This window comes from Martes martes, assembly GCF_963455335.1.
Source record: "Martes martes genome assembly, chromosome: 16".
In the NCBI taxonomy this organism is placed as follows: Eukaryota; Metazoa; Chordata; class Mammalia; order Carnivora; family Mustelidae; genus Martes; species Martes martes.
The window spans coordinates 21171385-21195294 of NC_137904.1; the positions used below are offsets into that span (position 1 = coordinate 21171385).

Sequence of the window (23910 nt, forward strand, 5' to 3'; positions counted from 1 at the left end):
AGGCTCTGCGTTCGCTCCCATCGAGGAACCCTCGGGATCCTTCGCTTACGGTTCATCCGTACTGAACGACCTCCCCAGGCTGCCCACTAACCCGCACAGATGGGCCATGCTGAGAGGCTTCCTCCCCTGAAGAGTGTCTGTCGCACAGACGCACATTCCACTCCCCCACAGCTCTGCCCCAGCGCACTTTTCTCACGGCAGCACAGCATCCTTAATTTTCTGGAATCGTAGGCGCCTTTAAAGTGTTACTGGCTGCCCTCCCCAGAAAATGCACTTTGCTAGCCAGAGCAACGGTGGGGGAGATCCAATCCAATAGCCCCTGGTTCTGAGAGAACACACACACGAATTTCCTATGTTCTTCTCACACATTACCATGTCTCCTGTGCTCCCTTTCCCTTCTTCCCTGACCTAATGACCAACCTCCAGTGTTTCTAACTCTCCATCCTCCAGCTTCCAGCGCCAGCTATCACCTAGAGAGGACATAGGGGCCGGGCTTCCCCTCCTCCAATGTGCCAAGTGGAGTTTGAGCTGGCCTGTGCTGCTATTAAGCAGTTGAAGGGACCTGTGAGTGACCAGGAGAAACTGATGGTGTACAGCTTCTACAAACAGGCCACCCAGGGCGATTGCAACATTCCTTCCCCACCTGCTACAGATGTGAAAGCCAAGGCCAAGTGGGAGGCATGGAACGAGAACAGAGGGATGTCCAAGATGGATGCCATGAGGATCTATGTTGCCAAAGTGGAAGAACTAAAGAAAAAGGATACTGGTTAAGGAGGACAGAGTGTGAAACAGAATCAAGTAGCAGGGCTCCTCCAGTAGGGAAAAGGGCTTCTTAAAAGACCGATGGCTGAAACATCCTGAAACCATAACCACTATAGCTGAGAAACATCAATAAATCTCTTAAACTGCATGAGTGTGAGTGACTGTTGTTGGAAAGATGATTAAACTCCAAGTGACGGTGAGAGTCCTGAGGTGTCCAAAATATATAAAAAGCTGCTCTGCTCTAGGGAAAGTTCCATCACAACTGGCTTTATGAATAAGAGTTCCCAGCCTTCCTATCCCAGAGTATACGCAAATGCTTGGCAGGAGGAGAGAGGTTGGGGGAAGAATCATGCTATGAAAATGCCTCAACATTTGAGGTCAAAAGACCATTCTCCAGAGGCTTGGCCTCCCGGGAAAGGGGAATGAAGGAGAGGAGGCCAAGGCCCCTTATCTCTTCAGGGGTTGTCTGTTCACTACTAACCCAACATTAGTGAGGGAAAAGGGGCTTTGGTTTCCAAAAAGCTAAAGTCAAATCCTACTACCAAAAGCCCCTACTGGAATGCAGGCCTGATGGAGTTAATATTTTGAGGGAAGTCAAGCTTTCAGTGAAGCAATTGATGCATGACAACACAGCAGACTAGAAACAACAGATCAGATGGTTTCAAAATCCCAGTCTCCCGAAAGCCTCATTGGAGGCCGTGCAACCAAAGTTTTCCTGGAATTAGTTCGTAGCTAACCCTAGTTTCTGCTTGGGGATGTCTATGGGACAATACGTGTAAATGAGTTTGTTTTAGAAGCACAACACACCCCTTGACAAGGGCCAAACACACCCCTTTTGGCAAGGGCCAAAATGTCTGCGCTCGGCTTCCACTCCTTAGTGCCAATGATCACAGAGGCATCGATGCCCTGGGATATGGAGGAAGCTATGTGCTATCATTAAAGGCATTTCAGAGAAAAAGCTCTCCTGTGGCATGGGCCTTCCCAACACTTTTCCTCAAAAACTATTTTCATAGATTAAGACATCAGGTCAGTTCTAGTTCCTGAAGGGCCATTAAACAACAGAAGCAACAACCATAAAGACTTCAGAGGACAAAGGAAACCAAATCTCACCATGTATTTTCAGGATCTTCTGTTCATGTCTTTGCAAGAAGTTGCTATAGACTAAGTACATGACGTGAGAATAAAGTATCCCCAGGATGTCACAGTGACTGAAGAACTATTTTAGGTCGGGCAAGAGCTACTTTGTACAACAGCTGTGCTGTCCTCTCTTCTTTTGGAGGATATTACAAGCACATTTTGATGCTTTAGGGCCCCGATTCACAGTAAGTGTGAATTACTAGTAAAAATAATAATGGAGGGGCGCCTGGGTGGCTCAGTGGTTAAAGCCGCTGCCTTCGGCTCGGGTCATGATCCCAGCGTCCTGGGATCGAGCCCCGCATCGGGCTCTCTGCTCGGCGGGGAGCCTGCTTCCTCCCTTCTCTCTCTGCCTGCCTCTCTGCCTACTTGTGATCTGTCTGTCAAATAAATAAATAAAATCTTAAAAAAAAAAAAAAAAAAAAATAATAATGGAACATCTTGCTCCAAAATATGGTGTTAACTGAGGCACTGTAGGTGTAAGTCATACCATTCCATAAATTATAAAACCTGATAAAGTAAAAATGCACCATAGTTAGGACTGCAGAAAGCAACTATAGGATACATTATTTAAAAATATATAGTGTGTACAGTATGCTGAATTTTGTGGGGAAAAGGGAGAAAATAAATATATTTGTCTGTTTAATAAGGAGGCAAGGGGAATGGAATTGGTAGGAGCAAGACTTTTCAATGTATATCTTTTTAATTTTTGATTTTTGTATCACTGACTCTGTTATAGAAGTCTGAGGCAAGAGTATTTCTTGGGGTGCCTAGGTGGCTCAGTTAGTTACAACCGACTCTTGGTTTCCACTCAGGTCATGATCTCAGGGTCATGAGATCGAGCCCCACATTGGGCTCCAGGATCAGTGTGGAATCTGCTTAAGTTTCTCTCTCCCTCTGCCCCCACCTTGGCCCTCTAAAAATAAATAAAATCCAACAACAACAACAAAACAAGAGCATTTTTTTGTTGTTGATCATTAAGGCCAGAGTAAATTTCCTATTGACTTCCCAGAAAGATAAGAAATCTTAGACCAAACTGAAACTTCCCATGAACTCTCACCATAAATTTCAGTGGACAAATTGGAACCCTCCTAAAAACTGCTAAACCACAATGGCAACTGCATGTGACAGGTGAGATGGGCAGAAAGTCCCATAAAGGAGCTGTGAATGTCCACAGCTTTGCTAATTCTACCAAGATGTCAAGCAAATATGGATTTCATACTAACTCCCTGGGTAGGCTCGGGGAGCGCTTGCAACCCAGCCATTCTAAATTTCTCTGGATTTAAACCTAAGGGAAGTTTGAATTTAAACTTAATATGCCAGAACTCCTCAACCCTCAAGGCAAAAAAACCCCAAAATAACTGTTATGAAAACACAACTCTAGAGAAGCCAAAGAACTTTCCAACTTCATCTGTTTTAAAATGCCAGCTTGGGCAAAACCATCTTACAACCTTGTTTTCTAATAGATCATACCATCCTCAGAGGTGTTATTCAAAATCCATACAATAATTTCCCCGTGTATAGGAAAAAAGTGAACCAATGGTCTAGAGAAGGGACATATATAACTTGGTTTGCTTTCAAACTCTGTCTCAAGACAGTTTAAGTTGAATGAAAAGTGCTGTGGAGCTGGAAAAAGATTTTTTTCTCTCAGTGAAGGTAAGATTACCCTAACAGAAGGTGAGCTGAAACCCTGAAATTTCCTGGAAGCACAGAACACCACAGGTGATTTCATAAGTATTATTCTGGAACTGGTAACCTCTGAGTCAATCCTTTTCAATCTCCTCAGCTTCTTGCCTAAAATCTGAACCTGGCCACTACCATTTTAAACAGAGGCTGGTGTAACAATGTGATTCAAGAAGTATACTTTCAAAAACCATTTATAATAAATATGGCCAATATAATTCTATTTCCAATGATTAAAATTTATTTCTTCTTTGGAACCAAATAGAAAGCTACAAGAAATCACTAAAAAGGGGCGCCTGGGTGGCTCAGTGGGTTAAGCCTTTGCCTTCGGCTCAGGTCATGATCTCAGGGTCCTGGTTGCCCCACATCGGGCTCTCTGCTCAGCAGGGAGCCTGCTTCCCCCTCTATCTGCCTGCCTCTCTGCTGACTTGTGATCTCTATCAAGTAAGTAAATGAAATCTTCAAAAAAAAAAAAAAATCACTGAAAAAAATTTTTTTCAGGCTGAAGAAATAATCTAATCCATATTTAAGAAATCTAACCCATATTTAAAAAATTGAAATTCTCATGAAGATTTTAAAAAGTTATATAAGGAAAATAGCATGAAGCCAGGCATGTAGAAACATAGCACATTAGCTCCTTCCATCTGTTTTCTCTGGCTGCTCAGAATTTCAAAGCAAAGAATGTGTGGGGTGTTAGTCAAATCTCTTGATTCAAGAACAAAATTTCTTTAATATTTTTCTTTTTTTTCTAATTTAAAAAAATTTTAAAAAGATTTTTAATTTATTTCACAGAGGAGAGAGATCACAAGTAGGCAGAGAGGCAGGGAGAGAGAGTGGGGGAGCAGGCTCCCCACCGAGCAGAGAGCCCGACGCAGGGCTCGATCCCAGGACCCTGGGATCACGACCCGAGCTGAAGGCAGAGGCTTTAACCTACTGAGCCACCCAGGCGCCCCTCTTTAATATTTTTCAGTGTCAAGGCCTGCCAGAGGAAGGCATTAGAACAGCATGGTGCCAGAAGTAGTCCTGCTATAAGCTTATCAAAATTCCCTCCATCTCCAACCACAGGTAGTGTCCCACATAGCTGCCCAATCTAAAAAATACATTATGACTAATCTAATAGAGTTACACAAAGAATGTGCCATTCCAGTAACAGTACTGATTACGGCAACAGTTCTCCTCTAACTGGATGGATAATAGGATTTTATTTCTAAAATATATCTTAGCGCTTTCAAAGATTAAGACACACAGATTTTTACCACCCCAGCCTCCTTGCTGGTACAGGAAACAAGCAAGGTGTGAGGGTCTTTATCATGCATGGACACATCAGGCCTTGCAGGTGCTAGACAGGAATCACAAATGCTTGTTCCACATCATGTCTTCTGTTACCCCGAAGCCTTTGATTTCTTGTGTCTAGCAAACCATTCATCACTTTTATCTGCTGCCATTGCCTGCAGAAAGAGAATTGGAATATATATTTAAGCCCATAAAACAATACAGTCCACTTTGTACCTCAGTGCACTGCCTATGGTCATTAACAAAAAGTGCTCATTTGGGGCACCTGGGTGGCTCAGTGGGTTAAGCCTCTGCCTTCGGCTCAGGTCATGATCTTAGGGTCCTGGGATCAAGCTCCACATCAGGCTCTCTGCTCAGCGGGGAGCCTGCTTCCCCCTCTCTCTCTGCCTGCCTCTCTGCCTACTTGTGATCTCTCAAATAAATAAATAAAATCTTTAAAAAAAAAAAGTGCTCATTCAGGGGACACCTGGGTGGCTCAGTGGATTGAGCGTCCGACTCTTGGTTTCAGCTCAGGTCATGATCTCTGGGTTATAGGATCCAGCCCCACGTCAGGCTCTGCACTGAGCATGGAGTCTGCTTTAGTTCTTGCTCCCTCTCCCCCCAGCTCACGTTCTTACACTCACAGATAAATAAATGTTTAAAAAAAAAGCATTCATTCGGCATAGAGTATTATGTTTAATTTGACAGGATGTAAGTATTGAGCAACTGTCTGCAGATTTTTTAAAAAGATTTTATTTACTTTCGTGAGAGAGAGAGAGTGCACGTGAGAAGTGAGAAAGCACAAGTTGGGGGGGTGGGGCAAAGGGAGAAGTAGGGTTTCTGCTGAGCAGGGAGCCTGATGTAGGACTCAATCCCAGAACCCTGGCATCATAACCTGGGCCGAAGGCAGACACTTAGCCAACTAAGCCACCCAGGCGCCCTCAAAAGATTCTGTTAAGAAAATAAACTGGCAAGCCATAGCCTGGGAGAAGTACTTGCATTTGTAGATACTTAACAAATGACTCACAACCAGAACTCCAATCAACAAGATAAATAACCAATTTTTTTAAAAAATGGATTTGAATGGGCCTTAAAAAATAAGCAAATATTTAAATGAGGGACATTCCAGGAGAATAAAATCGTGTGAGCAGTCATGTAGTGTGAAAATACATTCGTAGAGATTGGACTAGAACGGCTAAAATGTAAAATAGATCAGAGGTGTGTCTTCCAACTAGTTTGTCATGAATCTCAATGGCTCATATAAATTGTTCTGTATTGATGCAGCCCAATTATATTAAAACTACTTAAAAAATGCATAGGGAAAACCAACTATATAAAATCATTTTTCATTAATTAGGGAAATTTTATTTTTTTAAAGAGTTTACTTATTTATTTGACAGAGAGAGACGCAGGGAGGGAACACAAGCAGGGGGATTGGGAGAGGGAGAGGCAGGCCTTCCATGGAGCAGGGAGCCTGATGTGGGGCTTGATCCCAGGACCCTGGGATCATGACCCAAGCCAAAGGCAGACGTTTAACGACTGAGCTACCCAGGCGCCCCTAATTAGGGAAATTTTAATAAAACTGGATTTTAAGTGACATTAAGGATATACTGGTGATTTTTAAAATTGTGCTAATATCAATATGGTACATAAGAAAATTCCTTGACTTTTACTTCTTATAAATAATTTAAAAATGTATAAAATACTGGGGTGCCTGGGTGGCTCAGTCAGTTAAGCATCTGCCTTCATTTGCCATCCCTCCTGGCAGCATCAGCTTTCTAAAGCATAAATCCAGTCACTTCAAAAACTGTTTATTCTCAGAGTCCTGGGATTGAGTCCCACCTAAGGCTCCCTGCTTGGTGGGAAGTCTGCTTCTCCCTCTCCCTTTGCCCCTCCCCAGTTCATGTGCACATGCAGGCGAGCACTCTCTCTCAAATAAATCTTAAAAAAAAAAATCAAAATGTATAAAATACTTAAGTACTTAGGGTTAAAACAACACAGTGTCTAAGATTTGCCTTAGAATTCCCTAGCAAAAAAGGGGCGCCTGGGTGGCTCAGATGGTTAAGCATCGCCTTTGGCTCAGGTCATGATTCCGAGGTCTTGGGATTGAGCCCCACGTGGCTCAGCAGGGAGTCTGCTGCTCCCTCTCCCCCAGCTCATGCTCTTTCTCTCTCAAATGAATAATCAAAAAAATCTTGGGGGGGGGGGTGGGGAAAAAATTCCCTAGCCAAAAAAAGAGTGGGGTGGGAAGGAATGATGAAAAATTATGGCAATGTTGATTAGTAACAGTCACACAGAGATCTGTTGTACTCTCCTGTGTATTTTTGGAATTTTTAATGACCAAATATTATAAATAAAATCTATTATAGAAAGAAATGGACAAAAGACTTGAACATATAATTCGTAAAGGAAGGTGTGCAAATAGCCAATAAGCATACGCAAAGGTGCTGAACGTCAGCAGTTATCAAGGAAACGCAAGTTAAACCCACGATGAGAAGCCATTTTACACATTCTAGGACAGCTAAAACAAAAACCCAGAAAAACACAAATGCTGATGAGGGTATGGAACAGGTGGAACTCTCAGACACATACACGGCTGACAGGAGAGTAAAATGGGCCAATCACTTTGGACAACTGTTTGGCAGTTTTTCATAAAGTAAAAGCAATTCCACTCCTAATTATTACCTAAGGGAAATGAAACAATGTCTATAAGATTTACACAAGAACGTTCATAGCAGTCTTCCTTATTGTGGATAAAATCTGGAAACAACTCAAATATCCACCATCAGAAGAATGGATAAGCAAATTGTTGTATTTATAAAACTGAATACCACTCAGCAATAAAAAAAGAAAAAAAAAGAACTCTGTGATGTGTGTAATTACATAGAAGAATCTCAAAAATGTTATGCTGGGTGACAGAAGTCAGGCACAAAAGAATACCTACTGAATGATTTCATTCATATGAAGTCCAAAGACAAAAATAATGTGACAATAAGTACAATACTTGCTTCTGGGAGGCAGCGGTGAGAATTAGTTGGAAACGGGCATGGGAGAACTTTCTACAATGATGAAAATGCTCTATATTTTGAACAGTGGTTGTATGAGAATATTTAGCTGTCAAAACTCATCAGATAGAACACTAAATTTCTGTTCATTTATATTTCGTGTATACCTTACCTCAGTAACAACAAAAAATACTTGTTTAGAGCTTAGGGAGGAGTAGGAACTAGAAATTAGGAAGTCAGAGAATGGATGATAGTTGCAGCTCAGAGAAGAAGTAACCAGAGTAGTAGGTAACTTCTACTCAGAGAAGAGGAAAAATGTGGAATGAGCGTAAAAGACAGCTAGAGTGGGACTGTGGGTAAATCGTTCTGGAATGAGACAGAAAGATGTGCTTTTGTCTAAGAAGCTGTCAGGGAGATATGAAAATGGTGGGATCTCTAAGACAAAAGAAGAGAACTTGAAAGAGGAGGAAGTTAGTCAGGGATATGAAAAAGCAAGGAGGAAAAAGTCTAACAAATATGCCAACTGGGAGGTTGTCCAGGATTCTGTTTTCCTTTATGATAAAATTTATTAATGCTATATATTTTGTTTCCTGCTTTAATTAAATTGAGTGTCTGTTATAATGTCAGCAGTTTGCCATGCTCTATAAACCATACAACCATCCTATGAGGTACGTATCTTTTTCTCAAATTTCCAGGTAAGAAAACTAAAGCCTAAGGGATCTTGGCTGGCTCAGTTGGTAAAGCATGTGACTCTTGATCTTGGGGTTGTGAGTTCAAGCTCCATGTCGGGCACAGAGATTACTTAAAACAAAATAAAACAAAACCACCAAAACTGAAGTTCAGAGAATTTAAGTAAATTACTTACAGTCAGTCACACAAGATAGTAAGTGAAGAGCCAGTGATTCATTCCCTGAATCATCAACAGAGCATTCACTAAGTTCCTACCACACACCAGGTATGTGCCAGAAGCTGGGGTACAATGATGGCTTTGGATGTTGACTGAGTTTGATGAGGATAGAAGAGTAGTTGCTGGACTTGGCAAGATGAAGTCACTTGTGATATCAACAGGAGCATTCCCATGAGTGACAGGAGCCAGGGCAGAACAGACTCAGATGTGAAGGGGAGGTAAGAAGCAGAAACAGAGTGTAGGCAGATTTTTTAAAAAGAACTGTGGAGAAGGGATATGGGGCAAAAGACTTTTAAAAGATGGGAGACATGAAACCTCGTTTGCATGCTGACGAGAACAATTCACTAGAAAGGAAGGGACTGCCACTGTACACTGGAGATGAGAGGACCAAGAGAGCTAAAGAAGCAGGGGGGTGTATCCAGGCCTTTCCCCTCGTTGAGCAGAATCACAATGCATGGGGCAGGAGTGGTTCCCCAGGCAGCGTGAGCAAGTGCGAAGGCATGAATGCTATACCCAGTTAAGAGTCATATGGGTGCTGGGGCGCCTGGCTGGCTTAGTCAGTAGAGTGTGCAACTCTTAATGTTGGGGTCTTGAGTTCGAGCCCTACGCTGGGTGTAGAGTTTCCTTAAAAAAACAAAATATTTTAGGGGCACCTGGCTGGCTCAGGCGGTAGAGCATGTGACTCTTGATCTTGGAATTGTGTGTTCAAGCCCCATGTTGAGTGTAGAGATTACTTATTAATAAAGTCTTTTTTTTTCCTTTAAAAGATTTTATTTCTTTATTTGACAGAGAGAGAGAGATTGCAAGTAGGCAGAGAGGCAGGCAGAGAGAGAGGAAGAGAAGCAGGCTCCCTGCCAGGCAGAGAGCCCGATGCGGGGCTCGATCCCAGGACCCTGAGATCATGACCTGAGCCGAAAGCAGAGGCTTTAACCCACTGAGCCACCCAGGCGCCCCAAAAATCTTTTTTTTTTTTTTTAAAGATTTTATTTAGGGGCGACTGGGTGGCTCAGTGGGTTAAGCTTCTGCCTTTGGCTCAGGTCATGATCTCAGGGTCCTGGGATCAAGCCCCATGTTGGACTCTCTGCTCAGCTTCCCCCCCGACCCCGCCTGCCTCTCTGCCTACCTGTGATCTCTGTCAAATAAATAAATAAAAATCTAAAAAAAAAAAAAGATTTTATTTATTTTTTTGACAGAGAGAGACACAGCGAGAGAAGAACCACAAGCAGGGGGAGTGGGAGAGGGAGAACAGGCTTCCCATTGAGCAGGGAGCCCAATAAAGGGCTCCATTCCAGGATGCTGGGATCATGATCTGAGCCGAGGCAGACGCTCAACGACTGAGCCACCCAGGTGTCCATAAAATCCTTTTTTTTTTTTAAGATTTTAGAGAGACACAGCACACAAGCAGGGGGAGCATCAGGCAGAGGGAAAAGGGAGAAGCAGGCACCCTGCTGAGCAGGAAGCCCCATGCGGGGTTCCATCCACAGACTCTGGAATCATGACTTGAGCTGAAGACAGAACGTTTAACCGACTGAGCCACTCAGGTGCCCCACTTAAAAATAAAATCTTTAAAAAAAAAAAAAAAGAGTCATACGGGTAGCAACGAAGACACATGTTCCTGGCTCAGATGTCACCCTACCGCCAAAAGGACACAGCACTGGACCCTCCTGCTTCAGCCTTTCCCCCACACACTTAACACTATCCCCTGTACGCCTATGGGGATAGAAAGTCAGAAATGAGACTCACATCATCCAACAATTTGCTTCCTTCTACATCCATCTTAGAAAGTTCTCGAAATGCTTCATCCCCCACAAAGCAAATTTCATGTCCATCCTACGTCGATAAAGAGAAAAGAAATCTGGCAAAAAGACACCTTGAAGAAACCCCTGGTGCAGCCCATCCCTTTCTTGAGTAATACTTACAGGGTCAGCCAGAATGACCACTTGTACCGTTGCTTTCCCTGGCGTATCCAGACTCACCAGGGGAGTCAGAATCTTCTGGTTCTCCCTTTTCATCAAGTCTTCTAAGTCCAGTAACTGGAGGAAAATAAAGAAGGAAAGCAAGCAAGGGGTCATGTACCACTCCCACACTATGGTCCTCATCAGCCCTAGGGGAGTATCAGACCAATCAGAGAGAACCCAGGCACCACTTGTTTGATTTTATTATCTCAGCCGCTCTTGAGACAACTGGTGAACTTGATACCAAGCCACAATTGGAACGAACCTGAAGAGGGGCGGGTTGAGGTTCTTAGCTGATTCAACTGGCTAGTCCCAGAGCTTACACAAAAGATCCAGGAACAAACATTACCTCTTTCTGGGGGCAAGAAAAGGCAATTCTGCCAAAAGCTGCTGCATGATCAACTCTACCCTTGATACCCTGCAGCTCCAGCTTACACTGAAAAGAAGAAAGAAAGTGGGTCTAGTTTTTTGGAACAGGTTATGTGATTAAAAGAAAAAAAAATCAAACAGTACTAAAGGAATAAAGTAAAAACTATCTTTCCCTTCTACTCTCTCCCAGAGGCTTCCTGTGTGTCCTGCTAGACACATGGCATGCACAGATTTTTTTTTTTAAATACAAACAGTAGCATTATTTACACATTATTCTGTCCCTTGTTTTTACCCAGTGTTACTCCATTGGCACATAACAACTCACCCTATTCTTTCTGATAGCTGCACAGTAATCCATTCTATGGATAAACCAAAAAATACTGAACTATACCTCTAATGCACAGGACACTGAGGTTATTTATCTTTTGCTATTTCAAACTGGAACAGATAACCTTTTACACATTTCCTTGCGCACATAAATGGTGAGTACGGCTGTGAAATAAATTCTTATGAGTAGATGTGCTGGGTCAGAGTGCAAGGACTAAATCATGTTCAGATGCTAAGTTATTAAAAAAAAAAGATAAAATAGATTATCATTATAGTACTAGATGTTGTCTCCCTCTGTTCTGACTCAGCAATTCCACTTCTGAAAGGCTATATCCCCAAATATAAACAAAGGTAATATCTGGGTGATGAGGTTATCAGCAATTTTTATTTTCTTCTTTCTGTTTATCTCTGTAAATATTGAATCACTGTGAAAAAACTCTGAGAATAACCTTCATGTAACCTCGTTTATAAGCCAAACTCAAAGTAACAGATTACTTCTCTCCAATATCACTCACCTGGTTATCAGCATAGCCCAGCAAAGCCCTTTGCTTCTCTTCATTTTTTTCATAAATCTTCATTCCCAGTAGATTAGACCAGTAGTACAAGGACTTCTTAAGATCAGACACTGCTAGAGTTACTTTTAATATAGGATCTGGAGAGTAATAAAACAATAGCAATTTATAGATCAGTGCAATGGAATCAAAGAAAGACTAAATCAGGCTTGAGTATATATAAGAACTTAGTATATTTTTTTCTGAAGATTTTATTTATTTGACAGAGAAAGAGGAAGAGAGAGTGTGCGCACAAGCAGGGGCAGCAGAGGGAGAGGGAGAAGCAGGCTTCCTGTGGAGCAGGGAGTCCTATGTGGGGCTCAATCCCAGAACCCCAGGATTACGACCTGAGCAGAAGGCAGATGCTTACCTAATTGAGTACCCAGGTGCCCCAGGAACTTAGTTTATGATAAGAAAGGGATTTTAGATTTAAGGATTGAGTTTAAAGAATGAAACCATGAAAATACTAAGAACAGGTCATTACTGCTACAGCTTGGGGGTGGGAAAAGTTTTTTTTAAAAATCTGACACCAGAGATAGAAAAACCATGAAGGAAAAAATAGACTAGGTTAATTGCATGAAATGGAAAATTCCTAGGCAATAACCACCAAAAAAAAAAAAGAGGAAGAAGAAAGAAAAAGAAAAGAAAAAAATTACAATCAAAGAATAAATGACAAAGTAGGAAACATTTTTGCAACATATATGATAAGAAGTCCTTAATATTTAAATAATCTTCAAACATTACTAGGAAAAAGATGAACATCCTAGAAAAAAAAAAGGTAAAAAGCACAAAGTGGTAATCCACAAAAAATGAAGTGGAATACAGAAAAAATTCAACCTCACAAATAATCAAAGAAATTAGAATTAAAACATCTTGTTATTTCATTGGCAAATAACTTTAAAAGTACAGTGTTAACTGTGATAGGGCAGGCGGCAAAAATCACAATCATATAATACTGGCAGAGGGCAAACTAGAACACTTCTGGGCAAAAATTGTAAACAGCTTTTCAAAGAGCAATCCTATTATCACCAATTAAAGAAGTAATTGCAAATGTATGAAGGCCTTTCAGGACAAAGACATTCTTTACAGTGCTTCTCATAACAATGAAACATAGGGACAACACAAATATCCAACATTTAGACAATGGTTTAATCTTCCCACCATGTAATAACGGTAATAATAATGGAATCGTTAAAATGGAACATATGACATATAGATAGATTTTTTTTGGATAAACGACTGGAAAAATGCACTCTAAAATGTTAACAGTGATTATCTGGCTATGTGGGTACTGTTTTCTTCTTTCTTCTTCTTGACTTATCTGTCTAGGGAAAAAAATCTATTTTTTGCAAAACGGATAAAAGTTATACTAAAACATTTAACATCATTGGAAATTTTTATATTGTAAGGTGACCTTCTGAAGAGCTGCTCTATGATAAATTCGGTATATTCTTCTTTGGTTTTCACTGCCTCAGCCCCATTTGCTAGAAGAGCAATACCATGACAAAGGCGAAGTGTTTCTCACAGATGCCTCTGCCTGCCAGACTGTTCCTTTTCCCTGTTCGTTGAGAAATCAACAAATCCCAGCCAGCTGAGTCCCTGAAGGATGAAGGACAGGAATGGTAACAAGTGGGTGAGACTACCCAGGACCCAGTGAGTAAAAGGAAGGCTGGACACCAGCTAGACTGATAGATCTGACCCGATTACCAAATGGAAATTAATGCCACAAAGGTATTATCATTCCAAAGGACAAAAACATCTTGGGATTGTGGGGCTCTCCATTTTTTATGTAACTTTTAAAATTTATTTTTATTTTTTTAAAGATTTTATTTATTTATGGGTGCCTGGGTGGCTCAGTGGGTTAAGCCTCTGCCTTCGGCTCAGGTCATGATCTCAGGGTCCTGGAATTGAGCCCCGCATTGGGCTCCCTGCTCAGCAGGGAGCCTGCTTCCCCCTCTCTCTCTGCCTGCCTCTCTGCTTACTTGTAATTTCTCTCTCTGTCAAATAAATAAATAAAATATATTTTTTTAAGACTTTATTTATTTATTTGACAGAGAGAGAGATCATAAGTGGGTGCCAGAGAGGATGCAGAGAGAGGGGAGCCCTCCTACACTGTTGGTGGGAATGCAAGCTGGTGCAACCACTATGGAAAACAGCATGGAGGTTCCTCAAAAAGTTGAAAATAGAGCTACCCTATGACCCAGCAATTGCACTACTGGGTATTTACCCTAAAGATACAAATGTAGTGATCCGAAGGGGCATGTGCACCCAAATGTTTATAGCAGCAAAGTCCACAACAGCCAAACTATGGAAAGAACCTAGATGTCCATCAACAGATGAATGGGTAAAGAAGATGTGGTATATATATACAATGGAATACTATGCAGCCTTCAAAAGAAATGAAATCTTGCCATTTGCAATGACATGGATGGAACTAGAGGATATTATGCTTAGCGAAATAAGTCAATCGGAGAAAGACAACTATCATATGATCTCCCTGATATGAGGAAGGGGAGATGCAACGTGGGGAGTCTGGGGGTAGGAAAAGAATAAATGAAAACAAGATGGGATTGGGAGGGAGACAAACCATAAGAGACTCTTAATCTCACAAAACAAACTTAGGGTTGCCAGGGGGGAGGTGGGTAGGGAGAGGGTGGTTGGTTATGGACATTGGGGAGGGTATGTGCTATGGTGAGTGCTGTGAAGTGTGTAAACCTGGTGATTCACAGACCTGTACCCCTGGGGCTAATAATACATTATATGTCAATAAAAAAATTAAAAAAAAAAAATCTTTCACTGTCCACAAAATAAAGAATAGACTCTTTCGCAAGGCTTATAAAACGTGACCATCTGCCAGTAAGTCCTACAGCACCAGTCTAACCTCCCACACTGGAACAGATCGTTATTTCCTTTGCCAAGCTCCAGATGATAAGCAAGTAGCATTGCACACACACGAGGGGCATTTGGACGCTGAGGCAGACCAGTGGAAGGAAGAGAATATATGTGTCCCATCTCAGGTCCACTTAAGGGAGTGTGCCCATGCACTGAAATGGCAGGCAGAACCGCCTTTGCTATTCACTGGTGTCTTTCTCTGCTATTGTTTTTCTTTTGGCAGAGCGGAGAGCAGAAGGTGCGGGGATTACACATAGGATGAGGATGGTTCTGCAGTAAATGAAACATGTTGTGCCAAGTTTCTTTCCACATGGCAGTCAGCATGCTGGGCCCCTCACTTCCCTTCCACCCTCACTCACCTAGCGCCAGCACTATGGTTTGTGAAACTGACCTCAGCGGGAGAGAGAAGACCAACCGGTCTAAGGATAAACCTATTTGCCTTAGCAATGATTCATTCAGGAGCAGGATTGTGAATCAAATCTGACCAGGAAGTCTGCAGGAAACTTCCAGAAGAGTTTTGCTCTGCTCTTAATAAAAGCAACAGGAAGTCAGTCTCTCCTGCCATATGAGAATGTGGAAGCATGTAGCCCCAGTTGCTACTGGCAGCCACCCAACAACCACAAGGGAACCGGCTCTAGAAGTAGACTCCTGCAGACAAGGGGATGGAGAGAGAGAGAGAAGTTGGATTCCTGATGCCATTGTTGAGCTGCTGAATCAGCTGAATCAGGTATCAGAATACCTGCTCTGTCAGCTATTTTCTTATTGTCCACCCTAGTTTGAGATTGGTTTTCTGTTACAGCTGAAACAGATATACTCCCAACAGAACAAAATCAGAACCGGTTAGATCCCTGAGGATTATGCACTAAAGTTCTAATATGAAAATATGATCTCTCGGGGTGGCTCAGCTGTTTAAGTGTCGGATTTTTTTTATTTCATCTTAGGTCATGATCTCAGGGCGGTAAGATAGAACCCCACATCGGGCTTGACACTGGGTGTGGAGCCTGCTTAAGATTCTCCCTCTCCAGGGATGTCTGGGTGGCACAGTTGGTTAAGCATCTGCCTTCAGCTCAGGTCATGATCCCAGGGTCCTGGGATCAAGTCCTACACTGGGCTCCTTGCTTGGCAGGGAGCCTGCTTCTCCCTCTACTGTTCCTCCCCCTGCGTGCTCTCTCTCACTCACTCTCTAAAAAGAAAAAAAAAAAAAAAAAAGATTCCTCAAAGAATAAGAAACATTGGCTTAGGAGAGATATCATGTCAATATAGAAACTCCACAGGAGAAAGAGATCTGGTTCCTCTCTCCTTTCATCAAAGATGGCATTAGACAGAGGGCTTTTATAAGTCCCAATATAATTACCTGACTGAGGTGGGTTGTGATTCTGCAAATAGAACTTATATCCTCCCGGGGCCTTGATTTCAAAAACACCTTCTGTAACTTCATTGAGTGGCCACTCCAGCTTCCTGGCATTGCTGACAGCCTGGCTAGAAGCGAGTGTGATACCCTATGACAAAAAACAATATTACAGATCTTTTCTAGAGCAAGATAATGAGGCAAAACCATCATGTCACCTAAGATTTAATTGGCATTCAAAATTTTCTTCTAGTGTTTTTTAAAAAGATTTTATTTATTTGAGAGACAGAGAGCAAGCACAAGCAAGGGGAGCAGCAAAGTGAAAGGAAGAAGCAGGCTCCTTAACCTGGGGCTCCATCCCAGGACCCTGGGTCATGACCTGAGGCAAAGGTAGACACTTAACTGACTGAGCCACCCAGGCGCCCTGAGAAGTTTGATCATTTTAATACCAAAGATACTTTCTTTTAATTTTAAAGATCCAGTCAGAGAAATCTTGAGTTTACCTTGGCCTGCCAGCTACCTACTTGAGATGTTTTTTTTTTTTTGCTTTTATTTGTTTATTTATTTTTATTTATTTATTTTAAGATTTTTATTTATTTGACAGACAGAGATCACAAGTAGGCAGAGAAGCAGGCCTCCTGCTGAGCAGAGAGCCCAATGCAGGGCTCGATCCCAGGACCCTGGGATCATGACCTGAGCCGAAAGCAGAGGCTTTAACCCACTGAGCCACCCAGGCGCCCCTTTATTTATTTTTTTTAAAGATTTAATTTATTTATTTGACAGAGAGAGAGATCACAAGTAGGCAGAGAGAGGCAGAGAGAGAGGAAGGGAAGCAGGCTCCCCACCCAGCAGAGAGCCCGATGTGGGGCTCGATCCCAGGACCCTGGGATCATGACCTGAGCCAAAGGCAGAAGCCTTAACCCACTGAGCCACCCAGACGCCCCTAATTTTGCTTTTTAAACAAAAAAATTTGGGTGCCTGGGTGGTTCAGTCGGTTAAGTGTCTGCCTTCAGCTCAGGTCATGATCCCAGGGTCCTGAATTCGAGTCCCATGTCAGGTCCTCTGCTCCTCAAGGAGTCAGCTTCTCCTTCTGCCCCTCCCCCAACCTGTTCGCTCAAGCTCTCTCTCTCTCTCAAATAAATAAATAAAATCTTAAAAAAATTAAAAAATTTAAACCAACTATCTAGGTATTACTTAAAATTTAATCACAATATCTAAAAATGTACACTATGCCTTCTGATAAGACCAGCTGCAGTTCTAACTGGGATTATCATAACAGCCTCTCTTTCCCTGAGCTGTCAATCCATCACCCACTCTGTAGCCAAAGTAAATTTTCTGATGCATACTCTACTCTCAAGACAGCAACCCTATGTTGTATTTCTCCTGCTTAAAACCCTTGATAGCTCATAGTTTCACTCAGGGATGGCTTCTAATGGCTTGAAAGGCCCAACACAACCTGATCCCATCGTTTCTGACCCCATCTCCTCCCACTCTCCCCTTGTTCCATCTGTTACAGCCAACCTGGTCTCCTTGCATTTTTTGGAACGCCAGGTGCTGTCTGAGGGCTTTTGCATAGCCTGTTCTATCTGGATTGCTCTTCCCTGCAATATCCATATGGCTAACTAACTCTCTTCTCTCACATGAGCTTTTCCACAAATGTCCCCTCCTCCCTGATACCCACCCTCAACACCCTCCTTAAAATTAAAGTCATCTGTCCCATACTCCCCATCTCCCTTCCTCTGCTGTTCTTTTCCAATAACAACGATCACCTTTAAAACAACATAGTATGATTTATTTATTCTATTTATTATATATTGTCTGTCAGGCCCTGATTCCTTCCCCTGCCAGACATAGATTTTTGCCCATTTTGTTCACTGGTTATCCAAACTTCCTGGAATCGTGCCTGGTACATAGCAGGTACTCAATAAATACTTGTTGTATGAATAAATACCACCATAAATAATTTAATACAGTTCATTTCACACAGTTGTTAACATACATGTAAACTAAATTCCTAGGTGTGAAACTGCAAGGACCAAGGTCAAATACATTATTTTGATACCGCCAAACTGAAGTTGTAGTAATATATGCTCTTATAAAAGTAATGTATGAGAGTGGCAGTTGGCTAACACTCTTTTTAACACAGTGTGCTATCACACTTCTTGATTTTTGTCAATCTGATCGGTGACAAATGGCACCTTGGCAGCTGAACATCTTTTTCAGTGTCTGAGAGACATTTCTTTTTTTTTTTTTTAATTTTTTAAAGATTGTATTTATTTATTTGACAGACATAGATCACAGCTAGGCAGAGAGGCAGGCAGAGAGAGAGAGGAGGAAGCAGGCTCCCTGCTGAGCAGACAGCCCGATGCGGGGCTTGATCCCAGGACCCTGAGATCATGACCTGAGCCGAAGGCAGAGGCTTAACCCACTGAGCCACCCAGGCACCCCTGAGAGACATTTCTGATTCATTTTCTATGGCTGTCTGTTCAGTTTTTGCCCCCTTAAAAAAAAATTAAGTTGTTGATAATTTGTTTTAAAAGATTTATTTGAGACAGACAGAGAGGGAGGAAGGACAGAGGAAGAGGGAGAGAATCTCAAGCAGACTCCCAGCTGAGCAGAGAGCTGGAAGCAGGGCTCAATCTCATGACCCCGAGATCAGGAGCCAAAATCAGGAGTTGGACACTAAGCAAGTAGGCCATCCAGGTGCCCCTGGATCCTCTTCTTTATATAATTGGAAAGAATTTATATAATTCTTTATATAAATGGGAGTTCCATGTAACCTGTTTTTCTTTTTGTTCCATGAACTGAGGAGCCCAGAGTTTCCTTTTATTAGGGATATTTTATTACCAGAGTCTCTTAGGAAGACCCACAGTGGAGCAGCCCTGCTGTTCTCCACCTACATGACCTCTAACCCCTGCAGCACCATCAGTCAACATCTGACTTGAGCTGGTGACATGATGTTGGTGCCAAGATGCTTTTGCTCTTTCTTCCTCTCCCTGATTTAGATTTGGAGAGTAAGGAAAAGATAAGAAGAAACATGGAAAAAATTTTCATTTACACTCAATCACCAAATCCTATTAACTCTACCTCCTAAACATCTCTCAAATCCACCCAGGTCTCTCCATCTCCCACTACTGCATGAGTTAAGGGGCTTTGAGTCCCTTGCTGTACTACCCTTTGAGCTAGTTTCCTCGCTTCCAGTTTTGCTTTCTTTGAACCCAAAACCCATGCTCCAACCAGGTGAATTCTTGCCCACCACGTATACTGTGTCGTTCCCCTGCTTCAAAAATGGATTCACTCTGTTTTTAGAATAAAGTGTGAACACCCTAGTCTGATGGCCCCAGCTTATTTCTCCAGCCTCATCTTTGCCCATATACATCCGCCTATGCTTATTCCAATCTTGGCAATAATCACACTAATCAGTCTCTTTCCTTGTTTCCCCCACCTGACAGGAAGCCCCTTAGGCCAGGGAACATGCTTTACTCTGCTGTAACCCCAGGACCTAACCAGGTAAGTCACAATAAATATAAATATAGTAAATATATATGTACTTATATATAACTATATATAAGTTTAGTAAATATAAATATAAACAATATAGTAAGTTGCAATAAATATCTGTAAAATGAATAAATTAGGGCTACCTGGGTGGCTCAGTTAGTTAAGCATCTGACTCTTGATTTCAGCTCAGGTCATGATCTCACAGTCGTGAGATCAAGCCCCTCATTAGGCTCTGATCTGGGTGTGGAGCCTGCTTAAGACTCTCTCTCTTGGGGTGCCTGGGTGGCTCAGTGGGTTAAAGCCTCTGCCTTCGGCTCAGATCATGATCTCACGGTCCTGGGATTGAGCCCTGCATCTGGCTCTCTGCTCAAGGAGGAGACAGCTTCCCCACCCCCCCCTGCCTGCCTCTCTGCCTGTGATCTCTCTGTCAAATAAATAAATAAAATCTTAAAAAAAAAAAAAAAGACACTCTCTCTCCCTAATAAAAATAAATGAGTAAAGACATGAAGAATGAGAAAAAGAAAAACAGACACTAATTATGTTAAATCTGAACTATCCTTCTCATTTTCAAAACACTTTTATAGATATTTGAGTCATAAAAATTCCATTTAAATGTCATTATTATTTTAACATGAGTTAAGAGTAATAACAGAATCAATTGACAAAAAGAACATCTAGCATGAGGTAGATTTGCTCGGCAGATCCTGAGAGAAAACTGGTTACTTCTATCTCATTGTGTGCTTGGACCCAGTGGTGTTCTATGTAGCACATAGTAGCTGCTCAATAAGAGGCAGATCCTATAACTATTAGATGCACAGTGACTTGAACTCTTGCATGAATGAAGCAATGAATGTAGTATATGCAATGCTTCTCTCTCTTTCTCCTGAAAAGCTTCTCCTGTTTTTCTCTGACTAGCACTGCCATAATAGCAGAGCCCGATCCTAATGGTTCATTAGAGAGAAAATATTTCTCTGTTTGATGATCAGGACCTGCTTGAGCAAACCAATGACTCCGGTCCTTCTATCTCTCAAGGTTCAGTCATTCCCCTAAAGGAGTCTTGTCTCTGTCAAAGTTGTCTCTAAGTCTTGAGTCTGCCTCCTACTGAACACTAGAAGAACACATTTCCTCCCAAAGCAGCTCTGAGACAGGTGCACAAGCACTAATCTGTACTCAAAAGCTATCAATTGAGCAGTCATCATACTTAAAGTCGTATCAGGGACCTCAATAAAAGGCACAGCCAAAATCTGCTCAAACAAAATGCCATTTACCATGAAGTCATTGCCAAGCTTGTAGTGTCCAATGCCATAATTGTAGGTCAGTTCTGCGACAAAATGATCATCCTCAGGTCCAAATCCCACCATTGTCTTACTCCATTTCCCATCATAAGGCCTAGAAAGATGAAAGTAAATGAATCCAGTGAATACAGACAAAATCTGCATCAGGCCTCCCCTCAGGAACTCTCGGGACAGAACAGTGGGCAGTCCCCTCTGGTCCTCTGAGTACCTGTAAGGATGCGATGACCTCTCAGACCTCTCAGCTGTTGCTAAAAGCAGCTATGGACAGTGCTCGTGGGCCCCACCACCAGAGGCTCCAAAGATCACCTGTCTGGCACTTATTTGAGGGAAAGATTTGTTTACCTTTTCTTTAAAGCAGGGGACATACTCCTATAAAGATACTTCTCCAACCGGACTTTTATATTTTTGCATATCTCTCAACATGCATGCAATTCTCATTAGGCCTTGGAATTTTCCAGTTTGCTATGGCTACTAAGCTAAGACACTCAATAAGACATTGCTTCATTTAGGGCCACTGGGTGGCTCAGTCAGTTAATTATCTGCCTTCGGCTCAGGTCATGAACCCAGGGTCCTGGGATCGAGGCCCACACTGGGCTCCCTGCTCAGGGGAAGTCTGCTTCTCCTTCTCCCTGCTGCTCCCCTTGCTTGTACTCTCTCTCTCCCTCTGTCAAATAAATAAATAAAATCTAAAAAAAAAAAAAAAAAAGATTCATTTAGAGGATACACTTACTTGTGTTTTTTAGAGCTGCCACCTTAATTTATTGATTCCTGAATTTATTCTACTGCCTTATACTCACTTCAAACAACTTTCTTCTGTTCTCCAAGGGTATTCATAGCCTAAAGGAGATTTTAAGAAACAAGGTGTCATACCCATTACAGGTAGCTTTGCAGCCTTCTTCGAATTCCTCATGCCGCAGTATCTGATAAGGAAATTAGAATACCTAGAGTCAGGCAAACAAGATTGTGAAATCTACTTAGATTTGGAAGCTGCGGCTGCTGTGAAGTTAAAACCGTCACCACCACCCAGGAAACCAAAGGATGGCCTCCAGCATTAGAGAATTCTGATTTGGAATCCTGGCTGTCACTCAATAGTTGTCTGAGATTGAGAACGTTGCCTGAGAATGTTGTTTAGGGCCTGAGTCTCCCCATGTGTTGTGAGAATAGATAACTTATCACACCATTTGACACAAACCCCCCCACACAGTAGCCTCTCAATGTCTTAAGTTTCTATTCTCCTTTTTGATTCCCATAGCTACGGCTCCAGTTCAAGTTCCTACCAGTTCTTTCCTAGACTATTAAAAATCATCTTTACTGATCTTTAATACCACCATAAAATTATGTCCCTCATGCACAGCTCTGATCACAATATTACCCTGTTCTAAAATGTAAGAGAGCTCCCTATTTACTGTGCCATAAAATCCAAATTCCTCAGTATTCAAGATACTATCAGAAGTAGTCCCAACCTATTTTTCCTGATATCCCATCTCAATTTCAACTAAGAAATCTAAGCTGAAGGCACAGAAAACTAGTGGTGTTTCCCAAACATACCTTATCCTTGCATGGGTTCTTTCAGTTTTTCCAGTATACTCCTCCCTCTAATCTTTGTTTGTGGAAATCTTGCCTATTTTTATAGATCAACTCAAATGCAAGATGTCCATGAATTACCTCCTGATGACCCAAGCTGAAGTTAAATCTTTCCTGTAGTAATTTTTAATAATACTAGTAGCTACTACTTATATAATACATATGATGTATCAGATATTCAGTGTTTAATCTTCACAAAAACACTTTAATCAATGAGGAAACATATTAAGGGAGAGTTTTGTGGTTTTTCATCACTTATGAAATTTTCACTTCCATTACTGTTAGCTATGTACAAACCAAACTGTCATCTCCACCCCTATCCTAGGCCTAAGCTTTAGCTGAGGACAGATACTAAGGTCATTTTCATCTTTGCCACCAAAGCTGTCACCAACACAGGACCATGAAGCACAGACGATAGATTTTAAGTGACTGATGAATTCAGGTAACTCCCTTGCTCTCTACATCTTCTGCACTCTCTACATTAAATTGCACTCTTGTACCTCTAAAACCCTGGCTTATCGGGAGCTCCCCAATAGCTTCCACCTGCATTTGCCACCCAGGTTATCCCTGCAGAATCACAGCTGATCAGGGCTGGAGAGGCCGCTTCCGGGTGCTGGGAGACAATGGGTTCTGACTTCACACTTAGATCTGGACTGTTGAGAGGAGGGCCGGAGCATTCACCGGGAGACCGAATACCCGTAAGAGACCATTCAAAGCAGGCCTGAGAGAAGCAGAGCTCTAAACAGGCAGATTATCTTAGCCGAAAGGCTCCAAACAGGAAGAGACTGGGTTATTGTTCATTGGGAGAGTATTATATTACTTTCTGTTTACTGTCTTTCCCACTAGACTGGAAAGTCCACGAGGGCAGAGCCTCAATATTTGTGAATGAACTCAAATGATACAAATGTGTGGGGAGACACAGTCGGCGACTAATAAAGACCCCTTCCAAGATCACCAACCCAACCAGCAACATACAACGCTTCCTGAAGCTGAAAACCCGACAGGGCTAATGGGGAGTCCAGGGCTAAGGTCGGACACCTGGGCGCCGGCGGAGATTCAAGACACACCCAATTGTCGCTTTCTTGGGCCAATGGGACGCAGCGGCCCCGGCCACCCACCCTCGCGCCCCAGCCCCTCTCGGCCCCGTCTGCACCTTCATCCCCAGGACATCGCGAAAGAAACGCGCCGTCTGGAAACGGTTTCCCACTTTGAAGACGAAGTGCAAAGCTCGACGAGTAGCCATAGCTACCAGCGCCACACAGCCGGCAGAACTAGAAGCCTGCCAGCCCGCAGATGCGCAGACGGGTCGTGACGTCACTGGCCGC

The 23910-nt window shown here is 42.4% G+C and overlaps 2 protein-coding genes across 3 annotated transcripts; one reads left to right on the forward strand and one right to left on the reverse strand.

The window, feature by feature from the left end:
* Positions 1 to 462: 462 nt before the first annotated feature.
* On the forward strand, positions 463 to 903 carry LOC308356880 (diazepam-binding inhibitor-like 5). The gene has a single exon (XM_080826214.1). The coding sequence runs from the start codon at positions 508 to 510 to the stop codon at positions 769 to 771; it is 264 nt and encodes an 87-aa protein (XP_080682340.1). The 5' UTR covers positions 463 to 507; the 3' UTR covers positions 772 to 903.
* Positions 904 to 4758: 3855 nt separating this feature from the next.
* On the reverse strand, positions 4759 to 23895 carry GLOD4 (glyoxalase domain containing 4). 2 transcript variants are annotated; one of them, XM_080826210.1, is made up of 9 exons: positions 23739 to 23895; positions 21872 to 21921; positions 20975 to 21095; positions 16212 to 16356; positions 11930 to 12066; positions 11068 to 11154; positions 10683 to 10796; positions 10507 to 10593; positions 4759 to 5027 (listed from the first exon to the last, which is right to left on the reverse strand). In XM_080826210.1, the coding sequence occupies exons 1-9, from the start codon at positions 23826 to 23828 to the stop codon at positions 4962 to 4964; spliced, it is 897 nt and encodes a 298-aa protein (XP_080682336.1). In that variant the 5' UTR covers positions 23829 to 23895; the 3' UTR covers positions 4759 to 4961. The 2 variants fall into 2 exon arrangements, with proteins under 2 accessions (XP_080682336.1, XP_080682337.1); XM_080826211.1 differs by lacking the exons at positions 21872 to 21921; positions 23739 to 23895 and adding an exon at positions 21732 to 21784.
* Positions 23896 to 23910: the final 15 nt, after the last annotated feature.